This window comes from Schistocerca serialis, chromosome 2, assembly GCF_023864345.2.
Source record: "Schistocerca serialis cubense isolate TAMUIC-IGC-003099 chromosome 2, iqSchSeri2.2, whole genome shotgun sequence".
In the NCBI taxonomy this organism is placed as follows: Eukaryota; Metazoa; Arthropoda; class Insecta; order Orthoptera; family Acrididae; genus Schistocerca; species Schistocerca serialis.
Genome location: NC_064639.1, coordinates 211196917 through 211217769, shown reverse-complemented (window position 1 = coordinate 211217769; position 20853 = coordinate 211196917). Strand labels below are relative to the sequence as shown.

The window sequence follows — 20853 nt, the reverse complement described above, 5'->3', positions numbered from 1 at the left end:
GCTGAAGATAAGGTGGGTAGATCACGTAACTAATGAGGAGGTATTGAATAGGATTGGGGAGAAGAGAAGTTTGTGGCACAGTTTGACTAGAAGAAGGGATCGGTTGGTAGGACATGTTTTGAGGCATCAAGGGCTCACAAATTTAGCATTGGAGGGCAGCATGGAGGGTAAAAATCGTAGAGGGAGACCAAGAGATGAATACACTAAGCAGATTCAGAAGGATGTAGGATGCAGTAGGTACTGGGAGATGAAGAAGCTTGCACAAGATAGAGTAGCATGGAGAGCTGCATCAAACCAGTCTCAGGACTGAAGACCACAACAACAACAACAACATCAATTCGGGCAGTTTTCAAGGGTGCTTGTTCTATGGTCCTCTACTCCTTGTCACCCCCTTTTCTTTTGCCAGTCCCCCCTTTCAACTCCTTCCTTTTCCTGTATCCCCCCCCCCCCCCCTGAATGAATTTGATGAAAATGTGTGGGTGGGTGGTCTAATTCAGAAGAAAGATAGCTTCTTGGCTGAAAGCTTACTTCTTTAGCAGTCTTTTCATTGTGCCTGTCTGTGATTCAAAGTTTCCACTATATGGTGAGTAGCAATCTATCCTTTCCATAATATTGTCATTTTCCATGCTGGATGTTCCATTGTTTAAAACTATGTTCAGATTCCTGTCCAGCAAATAGTTTTAATTCGTAAGATAATGCAATTTATCCACGACACTATTGTTAACACACAGCAAACACTGGGGGAAAATCTGCTTTTCGTTCATTAAAGAATTGGTATCAGTGTTACATGATAAAGGATAAAATGAAAATGCATATTTCTGGATTATAAGCATCATATTCAGCTACAAGTGGCTCTTCTTAGAACAGCTGAGAAGGTAGCAGTGGCAAGATGACGTAATGTGGTGTAAGGTACCGGTGACAAATGGTTTATTCAGTGTGGGTATCTTGAGAAAGACTGTCTAAATTGCGGTCCTCCTCCACGATTGGCTGCTGCATTCAGAAGTTGCACGCTAAAACAATAATCTTCTGTTATTAATATTAGACAAACTAAACAGCGTACTTACTTCCATTTCATATTGAAGTATCTCTTAATAGCGTGCTATCGTTCCATTATTTCACAAGTATTAATAACTGGCAGAATAATAAACAGTTGCTAAATGAAAAGGCAGACAAAGCACTTAGGAGACCTTTGGATTGCTACACGTTGAATGTGGATTAGTTTATCAACTGTAGTATATACAACACTGGGAAAACTTCATAGCTGACTATCTCCATAAATTTATGAAAAACATTAACAGCAGCCTATTTCTCAGCACTTTTTAGCCGTGTTCCACGCTCCTTTTACTACGGAACAGAAAGCAGCCTCAGCCATTTTCATACTGCGCATTGACAGCGTGACAATGACAGTACAACACTGCAGAGGCTGTGACTGTACACGACTTTTGAAATAAAAACTTCGTAGCTAAAGTGTGATTAAGAAAAACGTGGATGGCTGTTAATACATTTGAATGTCTTAAAGCTTCATTTAACATAACTTAGTAATAAGATATCTATTACATAAGTAGGACCTACTTCCAAGAATGTAACAACACCAGTGTTCGTGTGCTATGGCTTCTAACCAATCATCACGTTTGTGTTCGTTTACATCAGGTTTATTATGATGAATGGATTATGGATATATAAACACACCTCCATCAGCAGCGTTCAACATATCTTTGCAATATACATACTTGTCAGAATTTAGAATTTCATTGCTGCTGAGATCTGGTTAGTCTGTCATTTGACCGAAACTGGTAGTTTGGTTACATCAAGAACAAACCCAATTTACGGAATATAGTACTTTATAGAGCCACTGTAAGACACAATGAAGTACAGGTTACTCATAGCACTGAACTCAGTGAACGGACAACAGTAATACATGTTACAGAATAGGATGAGCGCTCATTTGCACTCCTCCCTCTTAGGGGGCGGGAAAACCACATACATACATAAAAACACTAGGCACAGAAAAAAAACCATGATACAGAAAAAAATTCGTGGTACCAAGAAAGAGATAAAGATAAGTGAGATAAAGAACACTGATTTCACAAGGCACTGATATTACTAGTCACAGAAAACACCAATGATGGCACTGAAATCTATTTCATCGCCTGATGATGGCAGCTGCTGCAGAATGTGGCGGGCAGGCATAAGCGAGTAGAGGGTGAAGTGATGAGGAGGCAGTTTGGCACACTGTCCCCCTCTTGTGAGAGGCCTTAGGATAGGACCAGGAAAAGTGTCTCTATAGCGACACCCTCACTGAAGTTAGCAGTCGGCACTGGAAGCAACAGTGGGGGCATCAGAGATGAAGGCCCCACAAGACCCAGCAAGGGAGGCGGTAGCAGCTGAGGCACCAGGTGCATTGGCGATGGCAGTCGACGAGTGGGGGTGGAGGCAGGGATGCCAGTCAGCGATCTACCAGGCAGTGCCCCCCCCCCCCCCCCCTGCATTGCGAATCGGACCGTCTGCGACACAGGAACAGGCATCGGCAGAGGCAAGGATGGGGGAGGCAGTGGGCCCACCGGAACACACCCCTCCATGTGCTACTGCAGCTGGTCGAAATGACAGGACGCCTGCCAATCAGGAGTGTGGACAATGTGCAGACACCAGCAATAGCAGCAAGAACCCAGTTCAGCCTGTGGCTGAAACTACAAGCCAGGTGGGCACATCGAACAAGAACTGTCGCAGTGTCAGTAGACGCAGCATTAGGTGATGGAGGGTCATGGTTGGTGTCTGTGCAGCAGCTCTGCCGGGCTCTTGTCACCCACTGAATTGAAATGGTGTGAACTCAGAAAAAGGTCTAAAGCAGCTTCAGGGGACCTGCTGGGTACATTCTTCCGGATCTGAGTTTTAAATGTCCAAACCATGCATTCGGTCTCACTATTAGATTGAGGATGAAACAGGGAAGCTATGAGACGGCAAACCCCACTAGCCTGTCAATCATCATCATCATCATCATCATCATCATCATCATCATCACCATCATCATTTAACAGTTTCAGTTTCCTGGGTACTGGTAACGAGCCTCTCTCATTTTGTCCTGTCCAAAGACACCTGTTCACAAAGAACATCATCCACTGTCCATCCTCTGGTCACTAGATCAGCCTTAATGAAGTCCATCCATCCAGTTGACGTCTTCCTTGAGGTCTTTTTCCATCCACCTGTCTTTCCAAATTTATTTTGGCTGTTCTAGTTGGCTCCATTCTCATCACATGCCTGTACCATCGAATTCTAGATGTGTCAATTTGATCTTATAGGGATGTCTTCATTCTGACTTCTTTCCTCACCTCCTCATTCCTTAACTTGTCCATCTTGGTCTTCTGGATGGTGGATCTAAGAAATTTCCTCTCTGATGCTTGCAGCCTTGATGATTCTCTTTTTGTGAGGGTACATGTTTCAATAACATAGGTCAATATTGGTATGAAATAGCTATTAAACATCATCAGTTTGGCCAGTTTTGGAATCAAGTCATCCCATAAAAGTGATCTTACTTGTTGGTAGAATTCAGATCCTTTTTTCACTCTGCTGGTGATTTCATTTCTGAGCAAATTATCACTGGAGATTACACTTCCAAGGTAAGGAAAACTGTCCACACACTCTAGGTGGTGGTCTCCTAGTTTTACACTTGCTGGTTGTCCATCTCTGATGACTGCCATCACCACTGTCTTGGTCTTGCTGATGTTGAGGTTATAAATTTCTGGAACTGAGATTTCCATTCATCGAGTCTGATCTGTACTTCCTCTTCAGTTTCACCCCATATCATGATGGCATCAGCAAAGGCAAATGCATTCAGTTCACCTGTCTTCTCCCTCACATTCTTCATTATAGTATCCATAACAGTGATGAATAGTAATGGGGACAGTGCACTTCTTTGCTGAACTCCACTCTTGGTCTCAAACCAAGATGATCTCCTTCCCCAATTTTTACACAGCTAGTACAGTCTTTGTACAACATCTGAATTTTTCTTATTAGTCCTTCAGGCACATTCTTTCTCCTCAGGCATTCCCTGATCTTATTATCTCTTATAACACAATCATAGGCTTTTTCTATATCCAGGAATACAATGACCAGGTTCTTGCCTTCCTCCCAATACTTTTCCTTCAACATGTGGGAGCTAAAAATTAGATCTATTGTTGATCTGTTACTTCTGAAGTCATATTGTTCCTCCTCCAGCTGTGGAAATGCCTGTCAAAAAGATGCAAATTCTCAAGAAACAAAATGGTAACCACGATACCTGGAAGTCCCCTAAATCCCAAAAATCTTAGACAGGGCAGAAATAGTGGCAGTCATGGACGTGGGCAGACAACGTGCCAAATATGGAAACTTGGAATAAGTGCCCACTACATTGATCCAATACTGATTTATGACGAGCCCAGCGAAATCGACATGTAAACGCTCACATGGGCACTGCGGCGTCGGCCAGGGGAAAAGACACCTGTGGGGGCACCTGCTGCTGATAACAGTGAGTGCGAGTGGCGATAAGCCATGATAAATCCCCATCTATGCTCAGCCAACACAAATGCTGATAGCCCGAAGCATAGGTGCAGGAGGTCTCCCAAGTACCAACATGCAGAAGTCACAGTACATTACGGCATAAGGAAGCAAGAATCACAACCTGGGGAGCTAACAAAAGAACCCTGTCAAACACAGAAAGGCAGTGCTGGAGGGAGAAGTAATTATGCAAGGGATCTGAGGCACAGCCCATGTGTTTTTACGGCTACCTGTGCTGCACAAAAGACATGAACTGAATAAGTACAGGATCCACGGCGACAACCGATGCAACCATTGCACTAGTGATGGGAAAAACCACTGACTGCAGTCTAATTCTCAGTATCTAAATATGAACAAAGCAATTCATCCTGATCGATTACCAGGTCCAATCCAATAAGAATCCGAGATAAGGCATTGGCGTTGGTGTGTTGCGCTGTCAGCCGGTAATGGATTTGATAATGGTATCGGGAGAGGAAGAGTGTCCACCTCTGCATACGATGTACTGCCTTGTCTGACAAGGAAGCTGAAGGGCTGAAAATAGCAACCAACAGCTTGTGATCCATGATTAAATGGAACTCAACACAACTGCTAAAGCCTCCTTTTCAATCTGAGAATACTGCTGCTCAGTGGGAGTTCAAGTCTTAGAAATGTAAGCAATGGGTCGTTCAGACCAATTTGCATATCTGTGAGCCAACATAGCGCTGAGAGGCATCTGTAGCAAACACAAGATGCTGACCCACGCCAAAAAGTGGCCAGACACGAGGCAGATTGTAGCTTAGATTTAAGCAAAGCGAACACTCGGCTCCAAGCTAGGGACCAGAAAAAAGGCACACTTTTATGCAAAAGCATACGCAGCGGCTGAGCAGCAGTGAATGCATCCTATAAAAACAGTAGCACGCAGCTTTACCTAGCAATACCTGCAGTTCCTTACTGCAGGTCAGCTGAGGAAAAGCCACAATTGCATCAACATGGTGACACAACATCAAAACCAACGTACTCAAGTGACGCTTGAAAAACTGAGATTTGGCATGATTGCACTTGAGACCCACAGACCACAAAACACAAAACAATGATATCATCGAGGTAATTGTAGTGGCTGCCTGATAATTTTGGAAGCAACCTGTCAGTGCATTGCAAAGGGTATGTATCTTTCAAGGATGTGCATTAATCGCGACACTGAAGTCACCGCAGAGGCGAAACTTCCCCATCATCCTGAACACTTGAAGCGTGCCTAACAGGGGTTGACTGAGCAACTTCCAGTATCTCCCCCCACGCAGCAATCTGAATGCCTGTGCCTTGTAACACTTCTAAGGACTGTGCTATATTGAGCACATCCATAGGCATAGGATTCTCACACCGAAGTGCTTTTTCACGGACTTCCCTACCCAGTGCCAGACAAATAATAACATCACACACCATGTGATCAACGTGATGGGTACTAGTGACAAATTTAAAATGACGGCTCATCTCCTGAAGTTCTGCAGCCCAGGCTTTGTAAGATTAGTTTGGGCATTTCTGACAATGGTAAAATTCAATATGTGTCACAACGACATGTGTTCTGTCACAGTAATAGGGTGAGATAAGCTTGAGCACTTCATCTAATGACAAGTTGGCCGGTTCTTGCAGAGGTGCAAATTGTTCCACCAACTGATACATTCGTGGTGAAAACAGGAAAGAAAGAAAGAAAGCCCTACACATGCTTGCATAGCCCATGTGAAAAACCTGAACATGTTAGTGTAACCATGTCTCATAGGAGTCCCAATCTTCAGCCAATTCATTCATATACCGGAAAGGGTGACAGCTGCACTGATGGAAGAGTTAACAGCCGCAAACACGCAGATGTCAACTGACTGAGAGTAGTGGTTGGAGCGTGCAGTTGTTCTGTAAAAGCCTGCAGCTGGGCAACAATACGTTGGAGTATTTCTTCCATCAAGAGGTCTGTCGGGTAACTTAGCACTGACACTAGCACGCACACAAATGTAGCCTCACTCATCGCCAAGTTTGTTACGGAAAGAACAAACACGATTTAGGAAACTTAGTACTTCATAGAGCCAACATAAGATAATTGAAGTACAGGTTGCGCATAGCACTGAATGCATTGAATAGACAGCAGTGATACAGGTTACAGAATAGGCTGAGCATTCATCTGTGATCACTTAAATAATAGTTTCCTTGGCGGCTCATCAAACCGCGCCAGGCCACTGATTCAGGTGGCCTCTACAAGTGGGCCTGTCAACTGTATGGGTGCGTGATCTCAAATCATGTGCATCATGAATGTAGATACATCAGTTTTGATAAAGTAACATACACCTTTTGTGTAAAATCATGATTTTGTAATATCAAGTATTTGTTTCTCTTGAGAAATTTAATGTGAGTGGAGACCCAAGCATAAACAGAACTACTAATGTGTAATGAACTCAGATATTAAAATATCAGTTTAAAAAGTGATGACTTTTTTAATAACCCATTAATTATAAATGAATTTGCTTAAAGCTGGAAATAACGTAAAATAGTTTATCATATCAAATTAGTTACAGCATCTGTCCCGGAAGAGTGATAACATTATACATACTAGTAAACTGGTATGTAAACTATTGCATCTGTGCTAACTAATCATTGACATATGTACTTTCAGGCTTTGTAAATTCATATTGAAATACAATACTGAGGTATTTAAATTTGCAATTTTCTACAGTCAAAGAGAGACATTTCAGACACTCTTCACAAGTATTACAATATTATTTGCAAACAAAGGATATGGTTCTAGAATGAAGGACAAACATATCTGATGTTTTCACTGTTGGTTTCTGTGTATCCACTACAACACCCGGTATGCCTGTTGTTGCATGTTCCAGGCAAGGTCACCAAAGATAATTACTACATCCAGCATGATCAGATTATTTATTATATTCCAAACTCTAGTGGCACTGAGTGGATGTGGAGATATATTAAATTACATACCTCATTAGGTCTCATTACCCTCTGCTCATCAGTATATCCTCCCCATGGCCCAAGAAATCCTTCAATGTCAGAAGGGTTGTCATTCTTGTTTCTTTTCCTTCTGTCAAGTGGGCGTTCCTTGGTGGTTTCAAAGACTGTCTTCCCATCAGATTCTTTGGCTGCTTCAGTGGCACCAACAATCTGATTTCCATTTCCAGTAACTCCATCAACAGTAGGATCCAATGCATAGCCTACACAAAAATAATAAGTAATAGATCAAAGGCACATTAATGGATTCATTTTAATGTTTTATTTTTATTTACACTGCAGCTCATGCCATATTTACAAGAAAACTAACTTGGTTAAGGCTCAATTTCCTGTAATATTCCACTAATTCAATGAACGTAAATGTATCATACACTTCCAGAAAGAGGGGGGGGGGGGGGATCCAATGTTTTCCAGTAACACAGTTTTGCACATCTTTTTGTTTTTCTTTGTACAATAATGCTAAATCCACATTATGTACCTGGTCTTATGTACACTGTTTGTGTGTTCTAAACCTGTGATTAAACAGCTTCCGTCAAAGCAGTCATTCAAAACTTGCAGTTATGGGACTGATGACCATCATAATAGTTTTGACATTTGTTATACAAACTCAAGGCATTGAAGAACAAACATTATTCACATAGTAAGTGCTGACATCAGACTTGTATGAATTCTTTATTGGGCATTTTTGCTATTCTAATAAGTTTATTCAAATATTTGAGCAGGAAAACATTCATCACTAATGACTTATCACAGACAGACCTACCAAAATGATCACAAAATTACACATGCAGAACATTTATGTCTAATCAATGCACATTATTTAGTAGTAGAGTTGTGTCAATGTGGGACTATCTATACAGCAAGTTTTATATACAAGTTATTTGTTTTAGACCCCACCCAGCCTATAGGATGGAAGGAATAATAATGTTTAACACTCCCTTGATATAAGGTCATTTAGGTATGAGAACAAACTCGGATCAGGAGTGGAAATCAGCTGTCCCCTTTTCCAAAGATTCTGCCTTCAGCACAGGATTTCTAGATATGGATGGACAAATCTGGTTTTGAAACTCATTACACAATGACATGCACACTCTCTTGTTATGTTTACACTGTTGTTAGATATGACATTAAAAATAAAGGGGAGCGAGTGGAATCATTTCCAGTGCATAACTATCATTTCCAGTGCATAACTTACCTCTACTGCAGAGCACAAAGGTCACCATTAAGAGTAACTTTATCACTCAATGGATATCTATGTTTAAACAGTGAAAAGTTTGATGACCAGGAGACATATAGCACAATATTTTATTTCCTGGAAGGCCAAACTCTGGTGATGATGTAGTCCACCGATGTTTCGAACAGGCTAGCTCTGTGGTTGAGCACAATTTCATTACCACAATTTAATGTACTCAGTGACAGCAGTGGGTTCACAGATCGTAGATATTTAGTAGTATGACCACAATGACAGGAAGCCTTGGCTTGGGGTTTCAAAATGATCGCAAACTGTAGAGCTTCAACAAGAGCAATGTATATTACATGCCTGTATTGAGGGTTAAGAAAGACTAGTGTTGCGTCACACCAACGTAGACCACAAAACTATTTAGTTTCATATTAAATGTTATATTATTAGGCGGCTAAATTAGATAGCAAAATGGTATCTCAGACTGAGATTCTTGTGTGTTAACAAACATAAGGTATTTTTTTCTGAAAAGACTAACATACATCTATGATTGTCACAATGTGAGCAAACTGCGAAACAACCAACTAGATCCAACCCATGGCTGCTCACTTTATTGTCTCTATTTCCTGTCACTACCATACATTTGCACTTTCAGCCAAAAGGCCTTCTTCTAAAGTAGGCAAAACACACGCACACACACGTAACCACTGTCTCTGGCCTCTAATGCCGGACTGTGAGCAATGAGTAAATGTGCCTGATGGCTGTGGGTGGTGAGGTTGAGGAGGAGGCTGGGATGGGGAGGGGAGGGGAGGGGGGGGGGTGATAGGGTAGGTGTAGGGGGCATACTTGCAGGAGCACACAGGGATGTCAAGGGGATAGGGTAGGGCTGCTAGGTGCAGTCGGGAGGTTTGAAAGAGTGGGTGGGTTGGGAGAGGGGGGGAGTGGGGGTGGCGAGCAGAAAAGGAGAGAAATGGGGGAGGAGGAAAAGGCTAATGAGTATGTTGGTGGAATAGAAGCTTGTGATGTGCTGGAGTGGGGGCAGGGAAGGGGGTAGACAGGTGAAGGACAAGGACTAGCGAAGGTTGAGGATAAGGGGGAGACAGTTATGGGAATGTAGAATATATTGTTGGGAGATTTCCCACCTGTGCAGTTCAGAAAAGCTAGTGGTGGTAGAAAGGATCCTGGGAGCGCAGACTGTGAAGCAGTCATTGAAGTGAAACACGCTGTGTTGGGCAATGTGTTCAACAACTGGGTGGTCCAGCTGATTCTTGGGCACAGTTTGCCAGTGGCCATTCATGTGGACAAACACCTTGTTGGTTGTCATGATCATGTAGAAAGCAGCACAGTGTTTCCCTTAGTTTGTAGGTCACACGACTGCTTTCACAGGTAACCCTGCCTTTGTGGGGTAAGTGACCCCTGTGACTGGGCTCGAGTACTTGGTAGGAGGAGGATTTATGGGACAGGTCTTGCATGAATAGTTTGGTATAGGATGGGGCCATGCAGGTGCCTATTTTTGAACCACAGTTACAGGTTTGAAGCCAGTCAGTCAATGGGAAAGGTAGTGCTCAATAGCCAAAAGGCCGTGGGCATTGGGGAAGTTAGTGCAGAGGAAGGTGACATTAACAGTGATGGGCAAGCAGAGTGCCATGTGATAAAGGAACAGGAACATGTAGGAGATAGGAGTGCAGGGGGTGGTGGGGGTCAGAAGAGAGACAGACTCACAGGAAAGGTTCTGAGATGGGCCTAAGGATTTGAGGAGAGACTGGACATCCTTTTGGATTTCTGGAATGAAGTCACTGAGGCATTAGTAGGTGAGCAAATCTTACAGCTGGTGGAGTCCTTCCACCAGAAATACCTGTGGTTCAAAACCACAGTGGTAGAGCCTTTGTTAGCAGGTAGTAATATAAGGTCAGGATCAGTTTTTAGTTGGTGAATTGATTCTGTCTGTGGATATTAGCTTAGCTTCTGTGTTGAGGTATTTGGGGAATCAACCCAATAAGCCAACTCCCTGGATGTTGACCTCCACCTCAAAGATGGTTACATCAGTACCTCCATCCATATCACAGCTACCAACCACTGGCAACACCTCCACTTCGACAGCTGCCACCAACTCCACACGAAGAAATTCCTTCCATACAGCCTAGCCACTAATGGTTGTCACATCTACAGTGACAAGCAGTCCTTCTCCAAATATATAAAGGCCTTCACACATCAAAATTATCCTCCCAACCTGTTACAGAAACAGATTTCTTGTGCCTTGTCTCTCCAGTCAACCTACTATCTCTCAATTTGTCACCGTTTAGCCACAAATGGGTACTCCCTTGGTGACTCAGTACTGCCCAGGACTGGAGCAACTGAATCACATTCTCCAACTACTTCTTGTGACCTGAAGTGACGAACATCCTACCCTCTATCTTTCCCATCCCTCCCACAGTGTATTCTGCCATCCACCAAACTTGCACAGTATCCTTGTGCATCCCTACTCGCATCACCCTGCTTCACGATTTATATCCCTGCAATAGGCCAAGATGCAAGACCAGTCCCATACATCCTCCTACCACCACCTCCTCCAGTCCAGTCATGGGCGTCGCCTATCCCATCAAAGGCAAGGCTACTTGTGAAAGCAGTTATGTGATCTAAAAATTAAGCTGCAACCAATAAGATGTCTGTTTGCATGATGGCCACCAACAAACTGTGGCCAAAAGACAGTTGGACCACACAGTTGCTGAACATGCTGCCCACCACAACATGCTTCACTTCAATGACTGTTTCACAGCCTGCTCCACCTGGACCCTTCCTACCCACAACAGCTTTTCTAAATTGCACAGGTGGAAACGCTCCCTGTAATATATCCTGTATGTTCCTGTCCTATGTGTTCCTGTCCTTCACCCACCTGTCCCCTTCCCTACTCCCACTCAAGCACATCACAGCCTTCTGTTCTAACCAATGCATCCGCTACTCTCCCCCTACCACCCCTCCCTACCCCATATTTCTCTCCTTTTCTGCTCCCCCCACCTCCCCCCTCTCAAACCACCTGACTACTCTTAGCAGCCCTACTCTGTCCCCACCACATCCTGCATGCTCCCACAAGCAGCACCACACTATCCTCCACATCTACCATGCTATCCCTCCCCTCCCCACCCCAGCCTCCTCCTTAACCCCACAAGCCAAGGACTGGTTCTCCCATCAGGTGCAGTTGCTCACAGTCTAGTCTCACTAACCAGAGATAGTGGTCGTGTGTGTGTGTGTGTGTGTGTGTGTGTGTGTGTGTGTTTGTTGTTTGTTGTTATTGTTGTTGTTGCTGGGCCAGCCGGATTGGCCGTGCGGTTCTAGGCGCTACAGTCTGGAGCCGAGCGACCGCAACGGTCGCAGGTTCGAATCCTGCCTCGGGCATGGATGTGTGTGATGTCTTTAGGTTAGTTAGGTTTAATCAGTTCTAAGTTCTAGGCGACTGATGACCTGAGAATTTAAGTCGCATAGTGCTCAGAGCCATTTGAACCATTTTGTTGTTGCTGCTGCGGTTGTTCTTGCTGCTGTTATTGTTGTTGTCATTTTCCTACTTTAGAAGAAGGCTTTATGGTTGAAAGCTCAAATGTATAGCAGTTTTTTGTTACGCCTGTTTACAACACAACATCTCTTCTATAAAGTGAGTAGTAATGTGTCCTTTTCGAACCACTGTCTTTATTCCATCCTGGATTTTCCATTGTTTAGAGGAATTTTATATAATCTCTGTGATATAGACACACTGTGCAATTAAAGTTACCTGTATTTGACATTTAAAATTCACATTCCAACTGTTTCCCTACACTAGTTACTCTCATGGTTGGCTACGCATCACACACGTGTATGCCAAGCAAGAGGGCACAAGGTGTGAGCAGAATGGTAGTAGTGTGTAGTTGAACACACAAAGTTACCACTTGAGGTCAAAAATACGTTCTGTAACAGTAGCGGAGTAATCCAAAGTTTGCTGCCATGAACCTAGCCAGGGTAGGTCTTGTGCTGATCAGATGTCTTTGGTTTGCGGTATTGGATTGTAGCAATTTGTCCACCATGTCCACACTGCCACTGAATGTTTCTTTATCCCTGGAACCTTCTCTGTAGCACTGAAATGATGTAAGGCTGACATTCAACTCCGACTCCAAATTTCAATGACTGCGGTTCGCTTCTAGTCTGTCAACAATCTGACCAAACATAATTTCATCCAAATGTGAGTCCTCTTGATTCCATTTGATATTAATATAATGTGCAGTATCCATGTTATCTCAACACACTTTACTCTGAAGTGTTCCATAACGCAATCTTTTTTTGTGCATCTAAAAATTCTGATAATTTCTGAATACAACTCATCTATGTCATAATAAACAACAAAATCTTTATTCAAATGTTATGAACTGTGTGGATTGCATTACTGAGAACTTTCATCGGTTTAATATGTGAGTAAACATGACAAATTTGTGAATGATACTACTTGGTTGATTATGAGAAAATGCAATACTGGTGGACTTTAATTAATTTTATATGTTCTGAATATTACAATGCGCAGAATGTTTATTTTTAATTGGTGGCTGTTAAAGCAGATATTCCACCATCTCAGCTTACTCAATAACTGAGCAACCAAATTAATAAAAAATTAATAAGGATCACTTAAGAGATAGACAGATGGTTGCAAGCTCTTTTAATTTAGGAAAATGTGTTAGATAATACAAGCATACTTATTGTATACAAATAGTTGTGACAATAACTGAAACAGAGTTACTGCTGTAAAGAGCTATAATCCAAAGATACATACATTAGCATTTATCCCTTTTAATATACTGAAATTCAATAAGAAGAAAAATTAGGGGTTTAACTTCTGTTGATGATAACATCATTTGCAGTGGAGACAAACTCCAATAGAACTAATGATCCTAAATGAATTATCCAGGATCTTTTGAAAGCAATCACTCCACCATTCACCTAAATCTCAATGGTTTGACAAGAATTTGAACCTTATTTTTCCAATAACAAATCAAATGCTTTAAACACTGCACCATTTTGCTCAGTCAATAAATAAGGTAACATCAGTAAAATTCAGCTGGGCACCAAAAGGAAAATTTTAAAAACTACCAACAGCATAACTGAACAATAAGGAGAAGGAAATTTGTGAAGAATGGGTATAGGGAGACTGTAGTAAGTGTGAAAAAATTGTTGCACGGCACGAGGAGACAACACAAATCAAAAGCAAGGAACATAGGTGCTAAGAATCTTGAAAAAAGTACAGTGAAGAAAACATATAAGAACAAAATACAAAGAGAATGACCAATATGAATTCTCAGTGCAACAGGCAAAGCATCACAAAAATGAAATGCAATAAAATTTAAAGATTTAAATATGCATAATCCAATGCATTCTCATAAATTGAGATTTTTGGACACAGCGTTAGCCCAACTGTACAAGATTAGGGTAGGGAACTGGCAATGGTTCTGTTCATGGAACAAATCCAGCATTTGCTTGAAGTGATTTAGGGAAACAATGCATTACCTAACTCAGAATAAGTGGATGTTTATACAAACCAACATCTTCTGTTTATATTAACCACCAATTAGGAGTGCACATCAAAAAGGAACCAAATTGTTAATCATTTTTACAACAGAAATTTGACTTTTGCTGCAACTATTTTTTCAGACTGTTTCTTTGGGTCATAGGATTTTTATCTGCCATGTACCACTTCATTAACTTCTGGCAATGTGTTTATTAAAGTGACAAGAATTCACTGTGGCTCAGAATTCCTGTTAAACTGCGGGTCCCCCCATAAGTGGCTGGGTAAGTCAGCTCAATGGACAGAGGAAGGCAATGGCATACCACCTCCAATAGGATCATGCCTAGTAAAGTGCTGTAGCGTTCAAACCAACCTTCCAGTTCATGACAGCTTTCTTGAATTATTGCAATTATTAAGTAACTGTGGCATTTGACTTTTAGTTTTCTACATTCCACTGTTGGGTTTCATGTCCCAATTTACTTTATGAGCAATTTATTCATTAGCTTCCTGTTGAGTAAGGGAGAGGGAGAGGGAGAGGGAGAGGGAGAGGGAGGGAGGGAGGGAGGGAGTAGAAGGGGGAAGAGTGGGGGGAGAGTGAGTGGGGGAGGGATAGGGAAGGAGGGGGGAGAGAGAGAGAGAGAGAGAACTACAAAGATAAAATACACTGCAGCAGAAGTGACACATAAAATTTAAGGTATTTGAAGTTTTTATAATCTAATCTTCTTCCTCTGTGAAGGGGCAAAAACACACACAAATGTAAGAAACAGAAATGTAACGTTAATCCTTGACTGGAACAAGAAGAATTGAGAAGCAAAAGACTGAGTGCTACAGATGTCAGCATAAGTTTTACAGAGAGTTAAATGTATTCGTGTTTACCATAGCTGTTGAAGGTTCGGCGCTGATTTTCAAACTGGAAATCACTAATGTATGCTTGTTCAACAAATCCAGACAGCATGTTTTTATGAGCTTTCTGTTGTCTTGTTTGGAATGGATTCTCCGGTCCAACTTCTGGGGCAAATAGTTCTTCATATTTTGGATTATGCAATACTTCTTTCGTTGTAGAGTCAATATGTCTTAAGGTGTCAACAGTACCCTGAAAAAAAAGTAAAATCGATAAATGGATTTCAAAATTTCGCAAAATGCCACCAATATTAGTACTCAGCTTGCTGCTATGCAGGAGTCAATTCAACCAATGACACTGTCACAAACAACTGAAATACGTTTCTGATACTGCCGGATAATAGGAGTTTTTATGTTTGTCCCTTACGAGTGTTTCTGATACAGGACCAGTAAGTATGTGATTTATAAATCAGGAATGTTTGTTCCCTGGAAGTAGGAAATATATTTGCTCAGAGTCAAGAAGTACAGGGCTTCTGGTCTGACTTTTTGAGGCAGATACAGCATTTAGACGTTGAGTGTTTGAGATACTACCAATTAGTTTTGAGCAGTAACGTCACCATTTGTTTGAAATGATGGCTGTGGTGACAGAGTGATGTGCAGCATTGCCCAAGGTTTTTTTACCAGTGAAGTCACCATTTTTTTGAAATGATGGCTGTGGTGACAGAGTGATGTGCAGCATTGCCCAAGGTCTAAATTATGTTGGAAGGTGAAAATTTGGTTGAGAGTTTCTAAAGCAACAAATGTGGCAGCAAAACAACCTACTTTTTAAATGAATATCACAATTACAGAATAATTTGTAGTGTGGCCAGAGATTTACGACATAACATTAATCTAGTTTTTCATACACTGTGTGTTTTACAGTTATAGTTTATGATCCCGATGAAAGTCCCTATTTCCCCACTGTAGTCTGAAATTTTCAAGTGTTTAGTATATCTGAAGGCATTAACACCAAGAATTTCCCCACTCGAAGCCCTTATATTCCTTTGGAGATTCCAATTCATTGATAGTTAAAACACACATGATTGTGTGATATCACAGTCACCATAGCCATGACAAATAGTTACCTTGCTGACAGTATCAATGGTCAAAGCTGGTTGGTTTTATTGTATTTTTCAATACTTCCCAGATGTTTCTATATACTTTCTTTAATTCTCTAGTACATACAAAGATCAATAACTGAAGCTGGACATTGTACAGCATGCAGACTAACTACTGAGCTGGAACAAATGACAAAAGGCAGTATGCTACTTCTCGTATGATGCTGCTAATATGTTACAAATGAAAGAAATAAAAGCAGCAAAATATTCTTATTTGCAAAGCCAAATATAATTACGAGAATATTAGGAGTTCTTGTATTGTATGGGACGGATTTGATTCTACTACTTCTTCACAAGCTGAAGTGTGGCAGTAATGGGTGCATGAGGGCTTTTTTCCCCCCGGCTTAAGTTCAAAAGATGTTTTAGTCACCACAGACCCATATAAACATTTATAAAACACATACTATTATGACACATGGCATTTTATTTTTTATAGTTAACACTTACTCTTACAAATAATCATATTGTGCAAGAGTTATTCCTGGGTATTAAATTCAGCAAAGTTTACGTTACACTCTGAGAACACTGTTTAAACTTGGTCCTCACACAGCAAAACAATTTCTTTTCCTTTCTGTTCTGGCACTTTTAACGAATATACATGATGAGAATCTGTCATTGTAATATTCAAAATACACAGATATTTGAACTGAAATTTAAAGCAAATAAATCATGTCTCTCATACAAACATACAACTGATTCTAGTTCTAATTTAACTAAATATATACATGACCACAAAAATAATCATCTTCACAAAATTTTGTGTTCCAAGGCACAGTGACATTTTTTTTTAGCACAAAAATTTTAAAATGTAGTCTAATTGTACAGCTAAATCAACTTTAAAAATTGGGTGACTAGTGTCCCAAAAATGAACAAGGAAAGTGTTTCTGTAATAATTTGCTAAAGGCCAGGTAGAGTGACATATTTCCCACTATTCAAATTAGCAATGAGTAATTGTGTAATGATGGTCCCATGTTGGATCTGATGGGTTTCTATACAGCTTGCATCACTACCTTCTTTAAAGTTCAGACATTATTCTTTCTCCTTATCTTCACTTTATGTACCACTTTGGCACTGCTGATTTCCTAGGCTCTTGGAAAGACTCTTTTATTTTATTAAACTAATTTTTTAATTGCTTTCTAGTTCATCTTGTTCTTCCACCCAGCTTGGGGGGGGGGGGGGGGGGGACAGGCAGTTTTACCCCTGAGTTCACTATATAAAAAGCTGGAAGACAACTGTGCTCTGCTTTCAACATATATAGGCCTACTTACCCCTACTTTTTACTACCCAATACTTCCAACAATCTGGTAATACTGCTACTGGTAGCCTTAACCTATAGCAGCAAACTTCTTTATCAATAAATTTTGAGAATAAAGTCCTGTATCTAGTAGATTTGGAGTTATCTTTTCAATAGATGAATGTTACCAGTATTGTTTTGACAGAGTAAGTTTATAGGTTATATTTACATACACAAAATCTAAAGTCACTCCATCCAGTAATTTAGCTTACCATGCAGGTGGAAAAAAATGTTGTGTCCCTTTCCAGATATAGAAGGGAGGGAGGCAGCTTGAAACTTCTTGGCTTTGGGCCATCCAGAGTTTTAACTGGATAATGAATTTGGTACACACAAAATATTCCATTTCGACAATGAGCAAGTAACAAAGAAAACCAAAGAAAAATTAGGAAAGGTAATTAAAGTTATTAGCAACAAACACAAAGGGACATAAAATGTCATTTATGAACCACCATGCACCCACAGGAGAAAGCACATCCTAATCGAAGGACCAAGTGATGTTCGAATAGCAACTGTAAGGTCCTGCTGGCTGATATGAATGCTAAAGTGGGAAAAGAAGATGTATTCCATTCAATAAACAGAAAACAAAATTTGTATGAACTCTGCAACAACAATAGCATCAGTTTCAGCACCTTTACAACATCAAAAGAGATGCTTATCAATAGCACAAATTTCCAACAGGAGCTTATACACACCTGAATCTAGGTGTCACCAGATAGTAAAACAATTAATCAGATAGGTCACATTGCAGTTAACACCCAAGCAAAGAACTGGATGCTGGATGTAAAGACAGCACAGAGCGCAGGATGGACGATTTCCTAGTAAAAAGCTGCTTATGAGTACAGCCCAAAGCCAGAATCAGAAACCGTCTTAAGGAAGTAATATGCTATCTTGTTAGCAGATCAGGGGTAAGATGATTTGGTACGAGGATATATGCATTGAGGCATTAGTCAAGAGAAGAGAAGCCAACGGGAGGTGGATACGAGGTACAGATTTTACCCAAGGCAAAGCACAATTTGAAAAAGTGGGCCTACTAAGAACTATCCAAGAAACTCTGAGGAGAGAAAAGAGATGTACATCAAAGCAATACCAGAGGAGGCTCAGCCAGATTTCTTTGGAAGACAGACGCAAAAGATATAGTGTCAAGTTAACCTCTGGTACAGAGCTGCCAAAAGTTCATCAGGGACAATAATGGGACCATTCTCACCAATGAGTTCAGCATTGCCGAGAGATGGAAACAATACTTCAAGGAGCTCCTCAACTCTGACTAACCTAAAGATCTGTTCAAATTTCAACCTCCTGACATTGTAAATTTTGGTTATCCAGCTCCTACACTGAAGGAAATGATCAGATAATGAAACTGAAGAAGAACAAAAGTCCACAAGAAAATGTGAATACAGGCAGCAGTTATTTAAGTTGGAGACGAGAGACATCACGAGAGAATTGACCAACTAGTTAAGAGGATCTGAATTGTGGAGGAGATCACACAAGATTGGAAGACAGCAATCATCTGCCCTATACACAAGAAAGGTAAACAAAATGGACTGCACCAACTACAGAGAAAACACCCTCCTGAATCTTCTACAACATCAGGTCCAACTGTGTAGAGATTAGAACCCAGCCATTGGTAGAAGAAGTGATTCGTGAATATCAGGATGGCTTCAGGAAGGAGCTTTCGACTGTGGACACCGCAACAGCTCACCAAGAAGATGTGTGAATATGGCGAAGACCTTCATGTGTTCCTCACTTATTGTAAGGAGGCATATGGTAGCATCCACTGGGAGCACCCGATGAATTGCCTAACCAAATTTGGAACACCCAAAAAAACCACAAGCCTAGTTGCAGTTTTTCTTTCTAATTCAAAACATAATGTGAATCTTGGGAATAAAGTTATGGAGAGCCTTAATGTAAACGCAAGACTGAGACAAGGAGATTGTGTGTCACCGATATTGTTCAATATGGCACTCAAAAATATAATGAGAGGAGCTTTCCATAAGAATTTTGAAGGGATTGAGGTAGAGGGTAAAAAAAAAAAAAATCACAAATCTCACATTTGCCAACAACATGGCCCTGCTGTTTCACATCTAAGAACTAATGCAGGTGAGCGACAGCATGGAGGTGTCAGCAAGCAAAATTGGATTCCTAGTGAATGATTGAAAGATCGAGTATATGATGATGAATGGGACTCAAGCCCATTCAAGAGACCAACTCCAGTCTCTGATAGTCAAAACCTGACTCTACAACATAGTTCACAACTTTAAATATCTAAGAGAAATATTTACAGAAAATGCATTGTGTGAGGCAGAAGTTCAAGTGAGGATCCAAGCTGATAACCAATCATACTTCAGTCTGCATCAGCTTTTAAAAGCACACAGCCTCTCAAGGAATTTCAAATTCCAGCTGTACAAAATACTGATCCAACACATATGGCAATGTGGCTGCACAACTTGGAGAGTTCGTCCAGAGCAAAGGTTAAAACAACCTTCCCGTTTTCAAGCTGAAAGTCTTAAGAACGATCTACAGTTTGTTACAAGATGAGATCATTGGGAAATGGAGGATCCAGCATAATTGTGAGCTGGGTGAAATCTACAAGAGACCAAACATTGTACGACTGATGAGAACCAATGGCTTGTACGAGCAGGGCATTTCACTCATATATAAACACAGACAGCCTTTGAAATCCATGGATTTTACTCCTGATGGAAGAAGGCCACTAGGCAGACAAAAAAAGATCAAATGAATGAAATGGATAGCACCCTGAATAGAAGTTGTAAGAGGAACTTCAACAAAAGAAAAACAAGGGTAATGGAGTGTAACCAAATGAAACCATGAGATACTGAGGGAATTAAATTAGGAACTGAGACAGCAAAAGTATGCAACTGCTGTTCAGGCAGCGACATAACTGATCACGTCCGAAGTAGAGATGCTGTAAAATGCACACTGGTAATAGTAAAATAAGTCTTTTGAAAAGAAGTAGTTTGTTAACTTCAAATATAAAGCTAAGTGCTAGAAAATCATTTCAGGAAGTATTTGTAAGGAATATAGCCTTGTACTGGAGTGAAATATGGATCATAGACAGTACAGACAAGACATGTGTTTCAAATGTGAAGTTACAAAACAATGCTGAAGAATAGATAGGCAGATTATATAACTAATGAAGCAGAACTGAATCGAACTGGAAAGATACAATTATGGTACAACTTGACTAAAAGAAAGGATTGATTGATTGATAAGACAGTTCCTGAGGCCTCAAGGAATTGTCAATGTGGTAATGGAGGAAAAGGTGGGGGATGAAAATTGTAGTGGGAGACCAAGGATTGATTACGACAAGCATGTTCAAGTGTCTGTA

General features: G+C 40.9%; 1 protein-coding gene across 2 annotated transcripts in view; it reads right to left on the bottom strand.

Annotated features, from left to right (window-relative positions):
- The window catches only part of LOC126456949 (pre-mRNA-processing factor 17), a 67824-nt gene that overhangs the window by 35492 nt on the left and 11479 nt on the right, over window positions 1-20853 (bottom strand). For both annotated transcript variants that reach the window (XM_050092885.1, XM_050092886.1), the window contains 2 exons: window positions 15093-15309; window positions 7492-7721 (listed from right to left, as the gene is read on the bottom strand). In XM_050092885.1, coding sequence (XP_049948842.1) covers window positions 7492-7721; window positions 15093-15309 — 447 coding nt within the window. The remainder of the gene's footprint in view (window positions 1-7491; window positions 7722-15092; window positions 15310-20853) is intronic.